Raw genomic sequence first — 14,346 nt, forward strand, 5'->3', positions numbered from 1 at the left:
TCTCTGTAGCAATGGCTGTTTGTCTAATAAGTTGGTAATTTGTTAATTGAATATTATGTTTGTCGCTGAGGCGGTGCTCCGCAATGAGCATGATGTCTGGTTTGTGTATTGTTAATAAGTTGTCTAATTCGTATCTTTTTTGGAGAGATACGAGTGAATTAACATTTTGAAAAATGCATTTGAGCTGCATTATGTCATGGACATTTGGAATAGAAAGTCTAGTATGATTTGTTGTTTAACTGCTTTTGAGTTGCCGCTGTTTTTGGTGTTGGCATATTTTTTTGTTACGGATTGCATTATTTTTAGACATGACATGATATCCATCCCGAAGGCGTCAATGGTATCATTGTTGAAGTCCTCAAAGGAGAGGGTCAAGTCTTTTTTTTTATTCTTGATGTCGTTGCTATTTAATTTGTTTGTCATGTATTCGTGTAATTTGGGGTTACTTGTCACTATTGTGTTTTGTCTGGTTAGTGGTGGTTCTGTTAGTTTGTTTTTGGATAATAGAGACGCATAGGTTGCCTCTCCCCTGATGGCTTGGTGCGCTCTATTAAGAGTTTTGCTTGTTTTATTTTGAGATTGGTCCCTTTTTTGCTGCAATTTTCCTAATGCTGAAAGACGAATTGGGCAAATTTTGGCATTAGCTGTGTGCTGCCCCTTGCAGTTAACACATTTAACGTCTTCGGACGGACTGTCAGTCTTTTTAATTGGGCATTGCCCTGGACTATGGTCGTTCAAACATTTAACGCATCTGTATGATAGTTTACAATTGCTGGCAATGTGTGAAAATCTTTGGCAGTTGTGGCATTGGATGATTGAATTTCTATGAGGTTTTATGGTTTCTACTGATATGCGGCAGTTTAGTAATGTCTTAAGGTTTAGTAGTTGCCTAATACTTTCAGGGTTTTTTTTTATCTGTACCAGCCAGAATTTCTCTTTGTATGGTTTAATTTTTTCAATTTTTACATCTGGTAGGCTTTCATTGAGTGCCCCCTTTACTTCCTCTATATCGTAGGTGCTTAATGGTATTTTTTTTATAAGGCATGTGTATGGTTTCAGTTCTTTTGGTGTATGTGAAAAGTATTTGATTTGCTGGTTATCTAAGATTTCTTTGACTTTCATAAATGATGTCATGTTTGTAGTCTTAAGGTGTACAAGATTTTTATTCTTAATGTCTAGTATGAATGTAATGTTGTGGTTTTTTATCAAATTAGTAAGTAACTTAGGGTTGTAATTATAGATAGATATGTTAGGAATTTGTTCTTTTGGTTTTACCATATTTGATGCTGCTGCCGTCGCTGGAGATGATGATGATGGCAACGTTGCTGCTGTTGCCGTCGCTGCCGATGATGATGATGGCACCGTTGCTGCTGCCGACGCCGCTGCCTTTGTTGACGTTGACGTTGCTGATGATGGTGTGGTGTTGGTCTTCTTCTTCTTCTTCGTCTTTGTGGGCGATGGGCTCGACGAATCCTTGTGACGTTTTTTCCCCAATGAGGGATAGTCCGAGTCGGAGTCTGTGAGGATTCCGCTCTTGTTACAGTTGTTGATGTTGTTCACGTTGTTCATGTTGTTCACGTTGTTCATGTTGTTGATGGCTGTCTGTAGCTCATCATTTATTTTCTCCAGTTTATTGTTGTGTTCTCTCAGGTGTTGTAATTCTGTCAGAATTCCATCTAGTTGTGCGGTAGTGATAGTTTGCTCCTGCTCCATGTCGCATTCGTCATCGCCTTCGTCGACCATCACTTCATGGCTGTGACTAGCAGCGGCTAACTGGGACATATCCATTTTGGGTTTTGCGCGTTTATGTTTATATTTTTTTACTATGCGGTCACAACCGTTTTTCAGTACTGCCTCGAGCTGACCGCCATCCGGCAGCCACGACACGGCTCTTATTAGTTTTTCTTTACTTATGCTGCGCCTCTCAATGTTGTATTTATTATTATTATGCCGTTCGTTTAAATTGGCTTCACTGACTTTTTTTTCTTTTTTCCACATACGAGTATATATGATTTCCGATTTGCTTTCGATGCTTGTCTTAAGTGTCAATTTCACGTTTTACTCTGTCTTGTGTCCGTCGATTGTCGGTACACCCCGTGCTCCGGTCTTGAGAAAGACCCCGAGCACCGTTTTTAGAAATAAATTTCTCGGATGTTCGATTATTGTTTTTGATTTGATTTGTTTTTCTCCAATGCAAGTTTTCACCATTATTTTTCTTCAACGATTATTATTTGATATTATTATTATGATAGTTAATAGTGTAATGATCACGGAATATTTATTGGTCTACTGGTGGAGCAGCCACTGGAGACGCGGATGTTACAACTGCAGAATCAGACATTATTCTTTATAAAATTACACTTTTTAGTTGCAAAACTTTTTTTTTTTTTAACTTTTTGTTTATTGGTCAGTAAGTTGTTGGGTAATATTAACATTATTTACCTTATTTTATATATGAACAATGGTTGACAAATCCAGAGACATTAATATTAGAATGGGTACATGCTGCCTTGTGCATTATGCTTTTCTAGGCGTGACTTATAATTGTGTTGTTGTTTAATATGTTTGTTTTGTACATTTGATTATTTTTTGATGGTACTATTAATGATGATGCTTAGATCATGAGTTTGAGGAAAACTCTTTTGGAGTAAAAACCTCATTTTCATTGGGTTGTGTTTTGTTTTGTGTTTTAAGACTATGTAACTAATAACTACTTAATAACTACTTAACGAGGATGTGGGTGATGATGGGAGAAGGGTGGGTTTATGTACAATGGGAGTTAGGGGTTTTTGGGGTATTCATATTTTATTTTTACTGATTTTTATTAAAGACTAGATCCTTTGGATTGAGATTACAGTTTTTCTTATGATATAAATATGAGATTGTTTTGTCGTCATCATATAATTTGTTAATTGAATATTATGTTTGTCGCTGAGGCGGTGCTCCGCAATGAGCATGATGTCTGGTTTGTGTATTGTTAATAAGTTGTCTAATTCGTATCTTTTTTGGAGAGATACGAGTGAATTAACATTTTGAAAAATGCATTTGAGCTGCATTATGTCATGGACATTTGGAATAGAAAGTCTAGTATGATTTGTTGTTTAACTGCTTTTGAGTTGCCGCTGTTTTTGGTGTTGGCATATTTTTTTGTTACGGATTGCATTATTTTTAGGACATGACATGATATCCATCCCGAAGGCGTCAATGGTATCATTGTTGAAGTCCTCAAAGGAGAGGGTCAAGTCTTTTTTTTATTCTTGATGTCGTTGCTATTTAATTTGTTTGTCATGTATTCGTGTAATTTGGGGTTACTTGTCACTATTGTGTTTTGTCTGGTTAGTGGTGGTTCTGTTAGTTTGTTTTTGGATAATAGAGACGCATAGGTTGCCTCTCCCCTGATGGCTTGGTGCGCTCTATTAAGAGTTTTGCTTGTTTTATTTTGAGATTGGTCCCTTTTTTGCTGCAATTTTCCTAATGCTGAAAGACGAATTGGGCAAATTTTGGCATTAGCTGTGTGTTGCCCCTTGCAGTTAACACATTTAACGGTCTTCGGACGGACTGTCAGTCTTTTTAATTGGGCATTGCCCTGGACTATGGTCGTTCAAACATTTAACGCATCTGTATGATAGTTTACAATTGCTGGCAATGTGTGAAAATCTTTGGCAGTTGTGGCATTGGATGATTGAATTTCTATGAGGTTTTATGGTTTCTACTGATATGCGGCAGTTTAGTAATGTCTTAAGGTTTAGTAGTTGCCTAATACTTTCAGGGTTTTTTTTTATCTGTACCAGCCAGAATTTTCCTTTGTATGGTTTAATTTTTTCAATTTTTACATCTGGTAGGCTTTCATTGAGTGCCCCCTTTACTTCCTCTATATCGTAGGTGCTTAATGGTATTTTTTTTATAAGGCATGTGTATGGTTTCAGTTCTTTTGGTGTATGTGAAAAGTATTTGATTTGCTGGTTATCTAAGATTTCTTTGACTTTCATAAATGATGTCATGTTTGTAGTCTTAAGGTGTACAAGATTTTTATTCTTAATGTCTAGTATGAATGTAATGTTGTGGTTTTTTATCAAATTAGTAAGTAACTTAGGGTTGTAATTATAGATAGATATGTTAGGAATTTGTTCTTTTGGTTTTACCATATTTGATGCTGCTTGCCGTCGCTGGAGATGATGATGATGGCAACGTTGCTGCTGTTGCCGTCGCTGCCGATGATGATGAGTGGCACCGTTGCTGCTGCCGACGCCGCTGCCTTTGTTGACGTTGACGTGTGCTGATGATGGTGTGGTGTTGATCTTCTTCTTCTTCTTCGTCTTTGTGGGCGATGGGCTCGACGAATCCTTGTGACGTTTTTTCCCCAATGAGGGATAGTCCGAGTCGGAGTCTGTGAGGATTCCGCTCTTGTTACAGTTGTTGATGTTGTTCACGTTGTTCATGTTGTTCACGTTGTTCATGTTGTTGATGGCTGTCTGTAGCTCATCATTTAATTTTCTCCAGTTTATTGTTGTGTTCTCTTAGGTGTTGTAATTCTGTCAGAATTCCATCTAGTTGCATGGTAGTGATAGTTTGCTCCTGCTCCATGTCGCATTCGTCATCGCCTTCGTCGACCATCACTTCATGGCTGTGACTAGCAGCGGCTAACTGGGACATATCCATTTTGGGTTTTGCGCGTTTATGTTTATATTTTTTTACTATGCGGTCACAACCGTTTTTCAGTACTGCCTCGAGCTGACCGCCATCCGGCAGCCACGACACGGCTCTTATTAGTTTTTCTTTACTTATGCTGCGCCTCTCAATGTTGTATTTATTATTATTATGCCGTTCGTTTAAATTGGCTTCACTGACTTTTTTTTCTTTTTTCCACATACGAGTATATATGATTTCCGATTTGCTTTCGATGCTTGTCTTAAGTGTCAATTTCACGTTTTTCTCTTGTGTCCGTCGATTGTCGGTACACCCCCCTTGAGAAAGACCCCGAGCACCGTTTTTAGAAATAAATTTCTCGGATGTTCGATTATTGTTTTTGATTTGATTTGTTTTTTCTTCCAATGCAAGTTTTCACCATTATTTTTCTTCAACGATTATTATTTGATATTATTATTATGATAGTTAATAGTGTAATGATCACGGAATATTTATTGGTCTACTGGTGGAGCAGCCACTGGAGACGCGGATGTTACAACTGCAGAATCAGACATTATTCTTTATAAAATTACACTTTTTGAAATCGTAACATAGGACGAATCATGGATTTACGTATGGTATGTATGTATGAACATGATGCCACAAAAGTTTGTCACAAGGTATTTTAAACCAAATGGTCGCCTGTTCATAAAATCAACAGATTTCTCAGGCATGTATCGAAAAAAAAAAGGTGACCCCATAATGTTCCAAGCTATCCAAAAAAATTGAGTGGTGAACGTTTTTCGATATGGCAAGGGGCTGATAAGGATCCCTCCATTAATGCTGCTAGAATAGGCTAAATCTTTTCAAAATGGGGATATGGGGGGATTCATATTGAATATTTTTAAAAGCAAAACCATTTTCAATACCATGTTCTTTCGCGCTGCCAGGCTAAGAATCTAAAATCGTATCTCTTTTGCCTATAAATGAAGTGGGGCTCGGCCGGATAATTTTTATCTCTTTTGATATAGTTTTGTAGCCCTGAAAAGGGCTTGTTTAAATCAATTTCAGATGTACAATCATCTAAAATTTCGAATGCGACCGTGTACACCAACGTGTACAAATTCGCAATTTACTTCTTGGCCGCCGTCGTCTTTGCTTTCGGCTTCTTTACGGTGGCGGGAGCAACTGGCTTTTTCGTCACCTTCTTGGGCTTGGCAGACGCCGCTGCAGCTGCAGCTACAGCCTTTGCTTTTGGTTTTGGCTTTGCAGGGCTCGACTTGGCCTTTGCCGCTGCTGGCTTCGCCTTCACGGTTCCAGCTTTCTTCACATCCTTGGCCTTTGCCTTCTCAGTTTTCTTCTTCTCGGCAGTCTTCTTGGTGGCGACTGTCTTCTTTGCCTTTAGCTTCTTGTCACCGGCTCCGGCTGCTTTTTTGGGGCCTGCTGTCTTCTTTGCTGCTGCCGATGACACCACCTTCTTGGCTTTCACTTTCTTCTCCACAGACGACGCAACCTTTGGCTTGGGCTCCTTTTTGGCGGAAGCCGACAGTTTGAACGAACCAGAGGCACCTTTTCCCTTTGTTTGGATCAGCTTTCCATTGGCAACGGCCGACTTCAAGTACTTCTTGATAAATGGAGCTAGTTTCTGGGCATCGCATTTGTATTCGGCAGTAATATATTTCTTGATGGCCAGGAGCGATGAGCCGCCACGTTCCTTCAAGCTCTTAATAGAAGCGTCAACCATTTGCTGAGTTGGGGGATGCGATGGTGGAGCTGTGGGCTTCTTTGCCTTTGCAGTAGCCGCAGCGGATCCAGATGCCTTTTTAGCGGCCACCTTCTTCTCCGCTGCTACTGGTGGAGCAGCCACTGGAGACGCGGATGTTACAACTGCAGAATCAGACATTATTCTTTATAAAATTACACTTTTTAGTTGCAAAACGCGGCGGGCCTATGGTCCCCTGTTCGAATGAGAAGCGAGTAGAAGGGCAGTGGGAAGATGATTTCAGCATTGGTGATTTGTGTTGCAGAAGTTTCATTGAGGGTCTGACTTATTTCTACTTTTTAACGTATTTTTATCAAGTAATGAAAATACAGTTTTATTGAGTCAGATTCTTAAATGTTTCAAATTCTATTTTAAATAATTTATTTGTTAAATATCCTCCATTATCGATTTTTAATACCTGTCCAAACTTTGACAAGTAGTTAGCCAACTCTTATATTTGGGATTCAATGGTATTTATAAATAACAATTTTAGCTTATTTGGCAAAACTTGTTTTTGAAACATTAAATTTGATCAATTTACTTTAAGAAACTATAGACATATATTCACATATCGGTTAGTATGGTATTTTAATATCGTTTTGAAGATAACCCTATAGAGTACAAAAAGACTACTTTCTGGGTATGTTCAGCATTGAATTTAGTGGTCAAAAAATATAAATGCTTAAAAATATATTATTATTAGGAATTTTTTTTAAGGAAATCAATACGATTTTCCATATAATATTATTTCTGATACATTTTTTCAAATATTTACCCAAAAATTGCATAGTTTCTTACCCACATAGCAGTGGCAATTTAATTAATTGCATAGTTAAAATCGAAAGAATACATTTTTCGCAAATTTTATTGCTTTATACGAATTATAGGAATCTTAAAAATATTTTTCCATTACTTCTGTATAATATTTTTTTATATTTACATTTTTAAACGGCCTTTTATTACATACTAGTCTTTCGATTGTTAGTCTAAAAAGCCTATGCCAAGTTGCTTCTGTCGTTTAAGCATATCCTTGACATTTCAAAAAATTGAATTTATTGGTCATTGGAAAAGCTTGGATACTAAAATTACGTTAAAATAATGTCCACAAATAAATGTAATACGTCAAAAAACTATAATAATATTGGTTATAATTTATGAGGTTGTTCAGCTGGTTGTTTCTGATTAGTTCATCCCAAAAAAACTTATTTGATTCCCCAAATAAATGAGAATTATTTGTATCGCCCCAAATTGTATTCCACCCACTTATTATTACGGAACATGCACACATGTTTCATTAACATTACAACAAAGAACAGAACTCATGAAGAATATACATATGCTAATACATTTAATACGGATCATATACGCTATGGATTTATTGGATGATTTTCCCGCAATTCATTTTCGTATTCTATTTTTTATTTTAAAAAACAAGCTTATTTAATTTATTATGCGAGAATTATTGGGGAAACCTTGGCTTTTTAGTAAGTTAGGGTCCCCAGAAAGGGTTTTCTTTACAAGTCTTATTTTGTTTAAGTTGCTTTGAGCAGTAATGCCGTATATTAGGAGTAATTATTTCCATATGGGACCTAGTATGTACATATTTTATTTGGGGGAAAATAATGCGAGTATGTAGAAATAAAAAATCTCAATGTTAAGTTATTTGTGGTCCTGAAAAGGACCGATTTGTATAGTTTATATGTGCTTGTCGAAGAAATGTCAACTTAAGCACGCTCGCCACGAATACGTCTGGCCAGTTGGATGTCCTTGGGCATGATTGTGACACGCTTGGCATGGATGGCACACAAGTTGGTATCTTCGAAGAGACCGACCAGATAGGCTTCGCTAGCTTCCTGCAGGGCCATTACTGCTGAGCTCTGGAAACGCAAGTCGGTTTTGAAATCTTGAGCGATTTCACGAACCAACCGCTGGAAAGGCAGTTTGCGGATCAGCAGCTCGGTACTCTTCTGGTAACGACGGATTTCACGCAGGGCAACAGTGCCAGGGCGATACCGATGAGGTTTCTTCACGCCACCGGTTGCTGGAGCACTTTTACGTGCGGCCTTGGTAGCCAGTTGTTTGCGTGGCGCCTTGCCACCAGTGGATTTACGAGCAGTCTGCTTGGTACGGGCCATTTTCACTTTCAATGTTCAAAATTCGAATTGACAATAAGCGATCGCAGCCAACTATGCTAGCTTATATAGCATTCTCATTCTTCTGGCGGAGGGTTGAAACGACAGAACGAGAGCAGCCGAAGCATGCTGTTTCATATCCCGAACGAGATGCACATATCATTCGGACTCACTCGTGTTTCTATGGTGTTTTGGTATAAATAGCAGTGCGAGAAAAATTTTACTTACATTCGCTCCCGTTCTTCGTAAAGTGAAACACAAGCATATTGAAAAATGACTGGTCGTGGTAAAGGTGGCAAAGGCTTGGGTAAGGGAGGCGCTAAGCGTCATCGCAAGGTTCTGCGCGATAACATCCAGGGTATCACGAAGCCCGCTATCCGCCGTTTGGCTCGTCGTGGCGGTGTAAAACGTATCTCCGGACTCATCTACGAGGAGACTCGTGGAGTGCTGAAGGTGTTTTTGGAAAACGTTATCCGTGATGCCGTCACCTACACCGAACACGCCAAGAGGAAGACAGTCACAGCCATGGATGTTGTGTATGCTCTGAAGAGGCAAGGCCGCACGCTGTACGGCTTCGGCGGTTAAGAAACTGTGTACAGTCTGCTGTTTGAAAGTATCCAGAAAGTAAACAATCGGTCCTTTTCAGGACCACAAAATAATCAAAAAGAGAGGCATATTTTCATATTAATTGATATAAAAAAAAACAAGATTCAAAGCAGAAAACATGAACCTTGGCTTGGCAATCCAACAATATGAGGTGCTCCCATCTAAGCGACCGAAGAGAACTAGTGCATTCAGCATAGCATGGCATGATATGTATTTAAATACCCTAGAATTCGTCTTTCAGACACGTCGAGCACAACTGAACTAGCTGAGGCTCATGCGACCATGGGATTGGTCGTTCTGAAAAGGACCGAATTTAGCGGATACCTGGTTCGTTTTTTGCCTGAAATGTACTGGAAAAGCGAAATCTCAGGTACACAAAGTATGGTCCCCCAGACACTCAGCCTCAGCCCCTTGAATTCTTTCGTCTTTCAGGCGAGTCGAGCACAACTGTACTTTCTTAGGTAACTTCTTCGTTACCAATTAACAGAAAATAGAGTCGCTTAGCCTGCATAAATATGTATTTTAATTGTCTGTTGATGCGACACCAAGCCGAAGTAGATTTTACTTTAGAATGATAATAAATTATGAAAATTCTCTTAATTCTTTAGCCATGGTTTGGTCGTCCTGAAAAGGACGTTTGGGTTTATATGTACATGTACAAGAATGCTATTTGCTGTGGCTATTGGAACATTTATGCCTTCTTCTCGGTCTTCTTGGGCAGCAGAACGGCCTGGATGTTGGGCAAGACTCCACCCTGAGCAATGGTGACGCCCGAGAGCAGCTTGTTCAACTCCTCATCGTTGCGAATGGCCAGCTGCAGATGGCGAGGGATAATTCTCGTCTTCTTGTTATCACGGGCAGCATTGCCTGCCAACTCTAGAACTTCAGCGGCCAAGTATTCCATCACGGCAGCCAGGTAAACAGGAGCGCCGGCACCGACACGCTCGGCATAGTTGCCCTTGCGAAGCAGACGATGAATACGACCAACAGGGAACTGAAGACCAGCACGGTTCGAGCGAGACTTTGCCTTTCCCTTCACTTTGCCACCTTTACCACGACCAGACATTTTAATAGTAGATATTTATTTATTTCACTGTTCACAAACGAATTGAGTTGAGTTGAGCACCCAATGACGCTATATTTATACCTTTCCGTCTGCTTGAGCGTTCAACCTAGGGGTGGGTTTTCCGCCTGTATGTTTAACTTGAATAGACTGCTCGAATAAAAGTATAAGGTTTGGTTTTTTTTACGCTCACCACGCAAAGTATAATTTGTGAAAGTAAAGTGAAATAAAATGCCGCCCAAGACTAGTGGAAAGGCAGCCAAAAAGGCTGGAAAGGCTCAGAAGAACATCACCAAGACCGACAAGAAGAAGAAGCGCAAGAGGAAGGAGAGCTATGCCATCTATATTTACAAAGTTCTGAAGCAAGTCCACCCTGACACTGGTATTTCGTCGAAAGCGATGAGCATCATGAACAGCTTTGTCAATGACATCTTCGAGCGCATTGCCGCCGAGGCGTCTCGCTTGGCTCATTACAACAAGCGTTCGACCATCACCAGTCGGGAAATCCAAACTGCTGTGCGCCTGCTGCTGCCGGGAGAGTTGGCCAAGCACGCTGTTAGTGAGGGAACCAAGGCTGTCACCAAGTACACCAGCTCCAAGTAAATTTGTTTCTCTGCAGAACCTAAGACAAAAAGGCCCTTTTCAGGGCCACAAAACATTTTCCCAAAGAAACGCCATTTTCAATATTGACAAACGAATAAAAATAAGATACAGTCCAATAAATTTCTCAAATGTGTGGTTTACAGTACATTCGCGAAATAAACAGAGAGATGATTTGAACAAAAGAATCAAACAGCCGGTACCCAGAAAATAGGCGTCATTAAGTAGTACAGTATGTGAACATGATGCCAAAGTTTCACAAGGTGGCTTCAAACCAAATGGTCGCCTGTTCCTAAAATTCATCAAAATATCGAAAAAAGTGCCCCATATGTCCCACTATACAAAAATTGAGTGGTGACGTTTCGGGCAGGGTGATAAGGCATTGTCAACCATTAATGCTCTAAATTTCTCAAATGTGTAATTACATGCATTCAATAGTGATGAACATCTTTTTTCGCGAGACAGTAGTACAGTATGATTTGAACAAAAGGAAATCAAATACAGCTTCGGTTACCCAGAACGTTTTTGAAATCGTAACATAGGACGAATCATGGATTTACGTATGGTATGTATGTATGAACATGATGCCACAAAAGTTTGTCACAAGGTAGCTTTTCAAACCAAATGGTCGCCTGTTCATAAAATTAACAGATTTTTGGGCACCCAGGCACCCAAAATATGAAAAAAAAAAAGGTGACCCCATAATGTTCCCAGCTATACAAAAAAATTGAGTGGTGAACGTTTTTCGATATGGCAAGGGGCTGATAAGGCATTGTGCAACCATTAATGCTGCTAGAATAAATTTCTCAAATGTGTAATTTACAGTATTTTGCATTCAATAGTGTATGAACATCTATTTTCTCGCGAGATACAGTAGTACAGTATGATTTGAACAAAAGGAAATCAAATACAGCTTCGGTTACCCAGAACGTTTTTGAAATCGTAACATAGGACGAATCATGGATTTACGTATGGTATGTATGTATGAACATGATGCCACAAAAGTTTGTCACAAGGTAGCTTTTCAAACCAAATGGTCGCCTGTTCATAAAATTAACAGATTTTTAGGCACCCAGGCACCCAAAATATAAAAAAAAAAAAGGTGACCCCATAATGTTCCCAGCTATACAAAAAAATTGAGTGGTGAACGTTTTTCGATATGGCAAGGGGCTGATAAGGCATTGTGCAACCATTAATGCTGCTAGAATAAATTTCTCAAATGTGTAATTTACAGTATTTTGCATTCAATAGTGTATGAACATCTATTTTCTCGCGAGATACAGTAGTACAGTATGATTTGAACAAAAGGAAATCAAATACAGCTTCGGTTACCCAGAACGTTTTTGAAATCGTAACATAGGACGAATCATGGATTTACGTATGGTATGTATGTATGAACATGATGCCACAAAAGTTTGTCACAAGGTAGCTTTTCAAACCAAATGGTCGCCTGTTCATAAAATCAACAGATTTTTGGGCACCCAGGAGCCCAAAATATCGAAAAAAAAAAAAAGGTGACCCCATAATGTTCCCAGCTATACAAAAAAATTGAGTGGTGAACGTTTTTCGATATGGCAAGGGGCTGATAAGGCATTGTGCAACCATTAATGCTGCTAGAATAAATTTCTCAAATGTGTAATTTACAGTATTTTGCATTCAATAGTGTATGAACATCTATTTTCTCGCGAGATACGTAGTACAGTATGATTTGAACAAAAGGAAATCAAATACAGCTTCGGTTACCCAGAACGTTTTTGAAATCGTAACATAGGACGAATCATGGATTTACGTATGGTATGTATGTATGAACATGACCCAAAATATCAAAAAAAAAAAAAAGGTGACCCCATAATGTTCCCAGCTATACAAAAAAATTGAGTGGTGAACGTTTTTCGATATGGCAAGGGGCTGATAAGGCATTGTGCAACCATTAATGCTGCTAGAATAGGCTAAATCTTTTCAAAATGGTGACATGGGGGGATTCATATTCCTGCAGAATATTTTTAAAAGCAAAACCATTTTCAATACCATGTTCTTTCGCTGCCAGGCTAAGAATCTAAAATCGTATCTGTTATTGCCTATAAATGAAGTGGGGCTCGGCCGGATAATTTTTATCTCTTTTGATATAGTTTTGTAGCCCTGAAAAGGGCTTGTTTAAATCAATTTCAGATGTACAATCATCTAAAATTTCGAATGCGACCGTGTACACCAACGTGTACAATTTCGCAATTTACTTCTTGGCCGCCGTCGTCTTTGCTTTCGGCTTCTTTACGGTGGCGGGAGCAACTGGCTTTTTCGTCACCTTCTTGGGCTTGGCAGACGCCGCTGCAGCTACAGCCTTTGCTTTTGGTTTTGGCTTTGCAGGGCTCGACTTGGCCTTTGCCGCTGCTGGCTTCGCCTTCACGGTTCCAGCTTTCTTCACATCCTTGGCCTTTGCCTTCTCAGTTTTCTTCTTCTCGGCGGTCTTCTTGGTGGCGGTGGCGACTGTCTTCTTTGCCTTTAGCTTCTTGTCACCGGCTCCGGCTGCTTTTTTGGGGCCTGCTGTCTTCTTTGCTGCTGCCGATGACACCACCTTCTTGGCTTTCACTTTCTTCTCCACAGACGACGCAACCTTTGGCTTGGGCTCCTTTTTGGCGGAAGCCGACAGTTTGAACGAACCAGAGGCACCTTTTCCCTTTGTTTGGATCAGCTTTCCATTGGCAACGGCCGACTTCAAGTACTTCTTGATAAATGGAGCTAGTTTCTGGGCATCGCATTTGTATTCGGCAGTAATATATTTCTTGATGGCCAGGAGCGATGAGCCGCCACGTTCCTTCAAGCTCTTAATAGAAGCGTCAACCATTTGCTGAGTTGGGGGATGCGATGGTGGAGCTGTGGGCTTCTTTGCCTTTGCAGTAGCCGCAGCGGATCCAGATGCCTTTTTAGCGGCCACCTTCTTCTCCGCTGCTACTGGTGGAGCAGCCACTGGAGACGCGGATGTTACAACTGCAGAATCAGACATTATTCTTTATAAAATTACACTTTTTAGTTGCAAAACGCGGCGGGCCTATGGTCCCCTGTTCGAATGAGAAGCGAGTAGAAGGGCAGTGGGAAGATGATTTCAGCATTGGTGATTTGTGTTGCAGAAGTTTCATTGAGGGTCTGACTTATTTCTACTTTTTAACGTATTTTTATCAAGTAATGAAAATACAGTTTTATTGAGTCAGATTCTTAAATGTTTCAAATTCTATTTTAAATAATTTATTTGTTAAATATCCTCCATTATCGATTTTTAATACCTGTCCAAACTTTGACAAGTAGTTAGCCAACTCTTATATTTGGGATTCAATGGTATTTATAAATAACAATTTTAGCTTATTTGGCAAAACTTGTTTTTGAAACATTAAATTTGATCAATTTACTTTAAGAAACTATAGACATATATTCACATATCGGTTAGTATGGTATTTTAATATCGTTTTGAAGATAACCCTATAGAGTACAAAAAGACTACTTTCTGGGTATGTTCAGCATTGAATTTAGTGGTCAAAAAATATAAATGCTTAAAAATATATTAT

At 39.4% G+C, this 14,346-nt stretch overlaps 6 protein-coding genes across 6 annotated transcripts; 2 read left to right on the forward strand and 4 right to left on the reverse strand.

The window, feature by feature from the left end:
- Positions 1–5,717: 5,717 nt before the first annotated feature.
- On the reverse strand, positions 5,718–6,548 carry LOC121404846 (histone H1-like). Its single transcript, XM_041595233.1, has one exon. It carries the CDS (start codon positions 6,527–6,529, stop codon positions 5,759–5,761), a length of 771 nt encoding a protein of 256 aa, XP_041451167.1. The 5' UTR covers positions 6,530–6,548; the 3' UTR covers positions 5,718–5,758.
- Positions 6,549–8,087: 1,539 nt separating this feature from the next.
- Positions 8,088–8,532, reverse strand: LOC121404873 (histone H3). The gene has a single exon (XM_041595261.1). The coding sequence runs from the start codon at positions 8,521–8,523 to the stop codon at positions 8,113–8,115; it is 411 nt and encodes a 136-aa protein (XP_041451195.1). The 5' UTR covers positions 8,524–8,532; the 3' UTR covers positions 8,088–8,112.
- A 201-nt stretch (positions 8,533–8,733) lies between these two features.
- LOC121404871 (histone H4) lies at positions 8,734–9,130 on the forward strand. The gene has a single exon (XM_041595260.1). The coding sequence runs from the start codon at positions 8,794–8,796 to the stop codon at positions 9,103–9,105; it is 312 nt and encodes a 103-aa protein (XP_041451194.1). The 5' UTR covers positions 8,734–8,793; the 3' UTR covers positions 9,106–9,130.
- A 638-nt stretch (positions 9,131–9,768) lies between these two features.
- LOC121404858 (histone H2A) lies at positions 9,769–10,237 on the reverse strand. Its single transcript, XM_041595246.1, has one exon. The coding sequence runs from the start codon at positions 10,190–10,192 to the stop codon at positions 9,818–9,820; it is 375 nt and encodes a 124-aa protein (XP_041451180.1). The 5' UTR covers positions 10,193–10,237; the 3' UTR covers positions 9,769–9,817.
- Positions 10,238–10,385: 148 nt separating this feature from the next.
- Positions 10,386–10,885, forward strand: LOC121404864 (histone H2B). The gene has a single exon (XM_041595252.1). The coding sequence runs from the start codon at positions 10,421–10,423 to the stop codon at positions 10,790–10,792; it is 372 nt and encodes a 123-aa protein (XP_041451186.1). The 5' UTR covers positions 10,386–10,420; the 3' UTR covers positions 10,793–10,885.
- A 2,044-nt stretch (positions 10,886–12,929) lies between these two features.
- On the reverse strand, positions 12,930–13,809 carry LOC121404849 (histone H1-like). The gene has a single exon (XM_041595236.1). It carries the CDS (start codon positions 13,788–13,790, stop codon positions 13,020–13,022), a length of 771 nt encoding a protein of 256 aa, XP_041451170.1. The 5' UTR covers positions 13,791–13,809; the 3' UTR covers positions 12,930–13,019.
- Between the last annotated feature and the right edge of the window lie 537 nt (positions 13,810–14,346).

The sequence above is a fragment of the Drosophila obscura genome, unplaced genomic scaffold (genome assembly GCF_018151105.1).
Source record: "Drosophila obscura isolate BZ-5 IFL unplaced genomic scaffold, ASM1815110v1 contig_46, whole genome shotgun sequence".
Classification (NCBI taxonomy): domain Eukaryota; kingdom Metazoa; phylum Arthropoda; class Insecta; order Diptera; family Drosophilidae; genus Drosophila; species Drosophila obscura.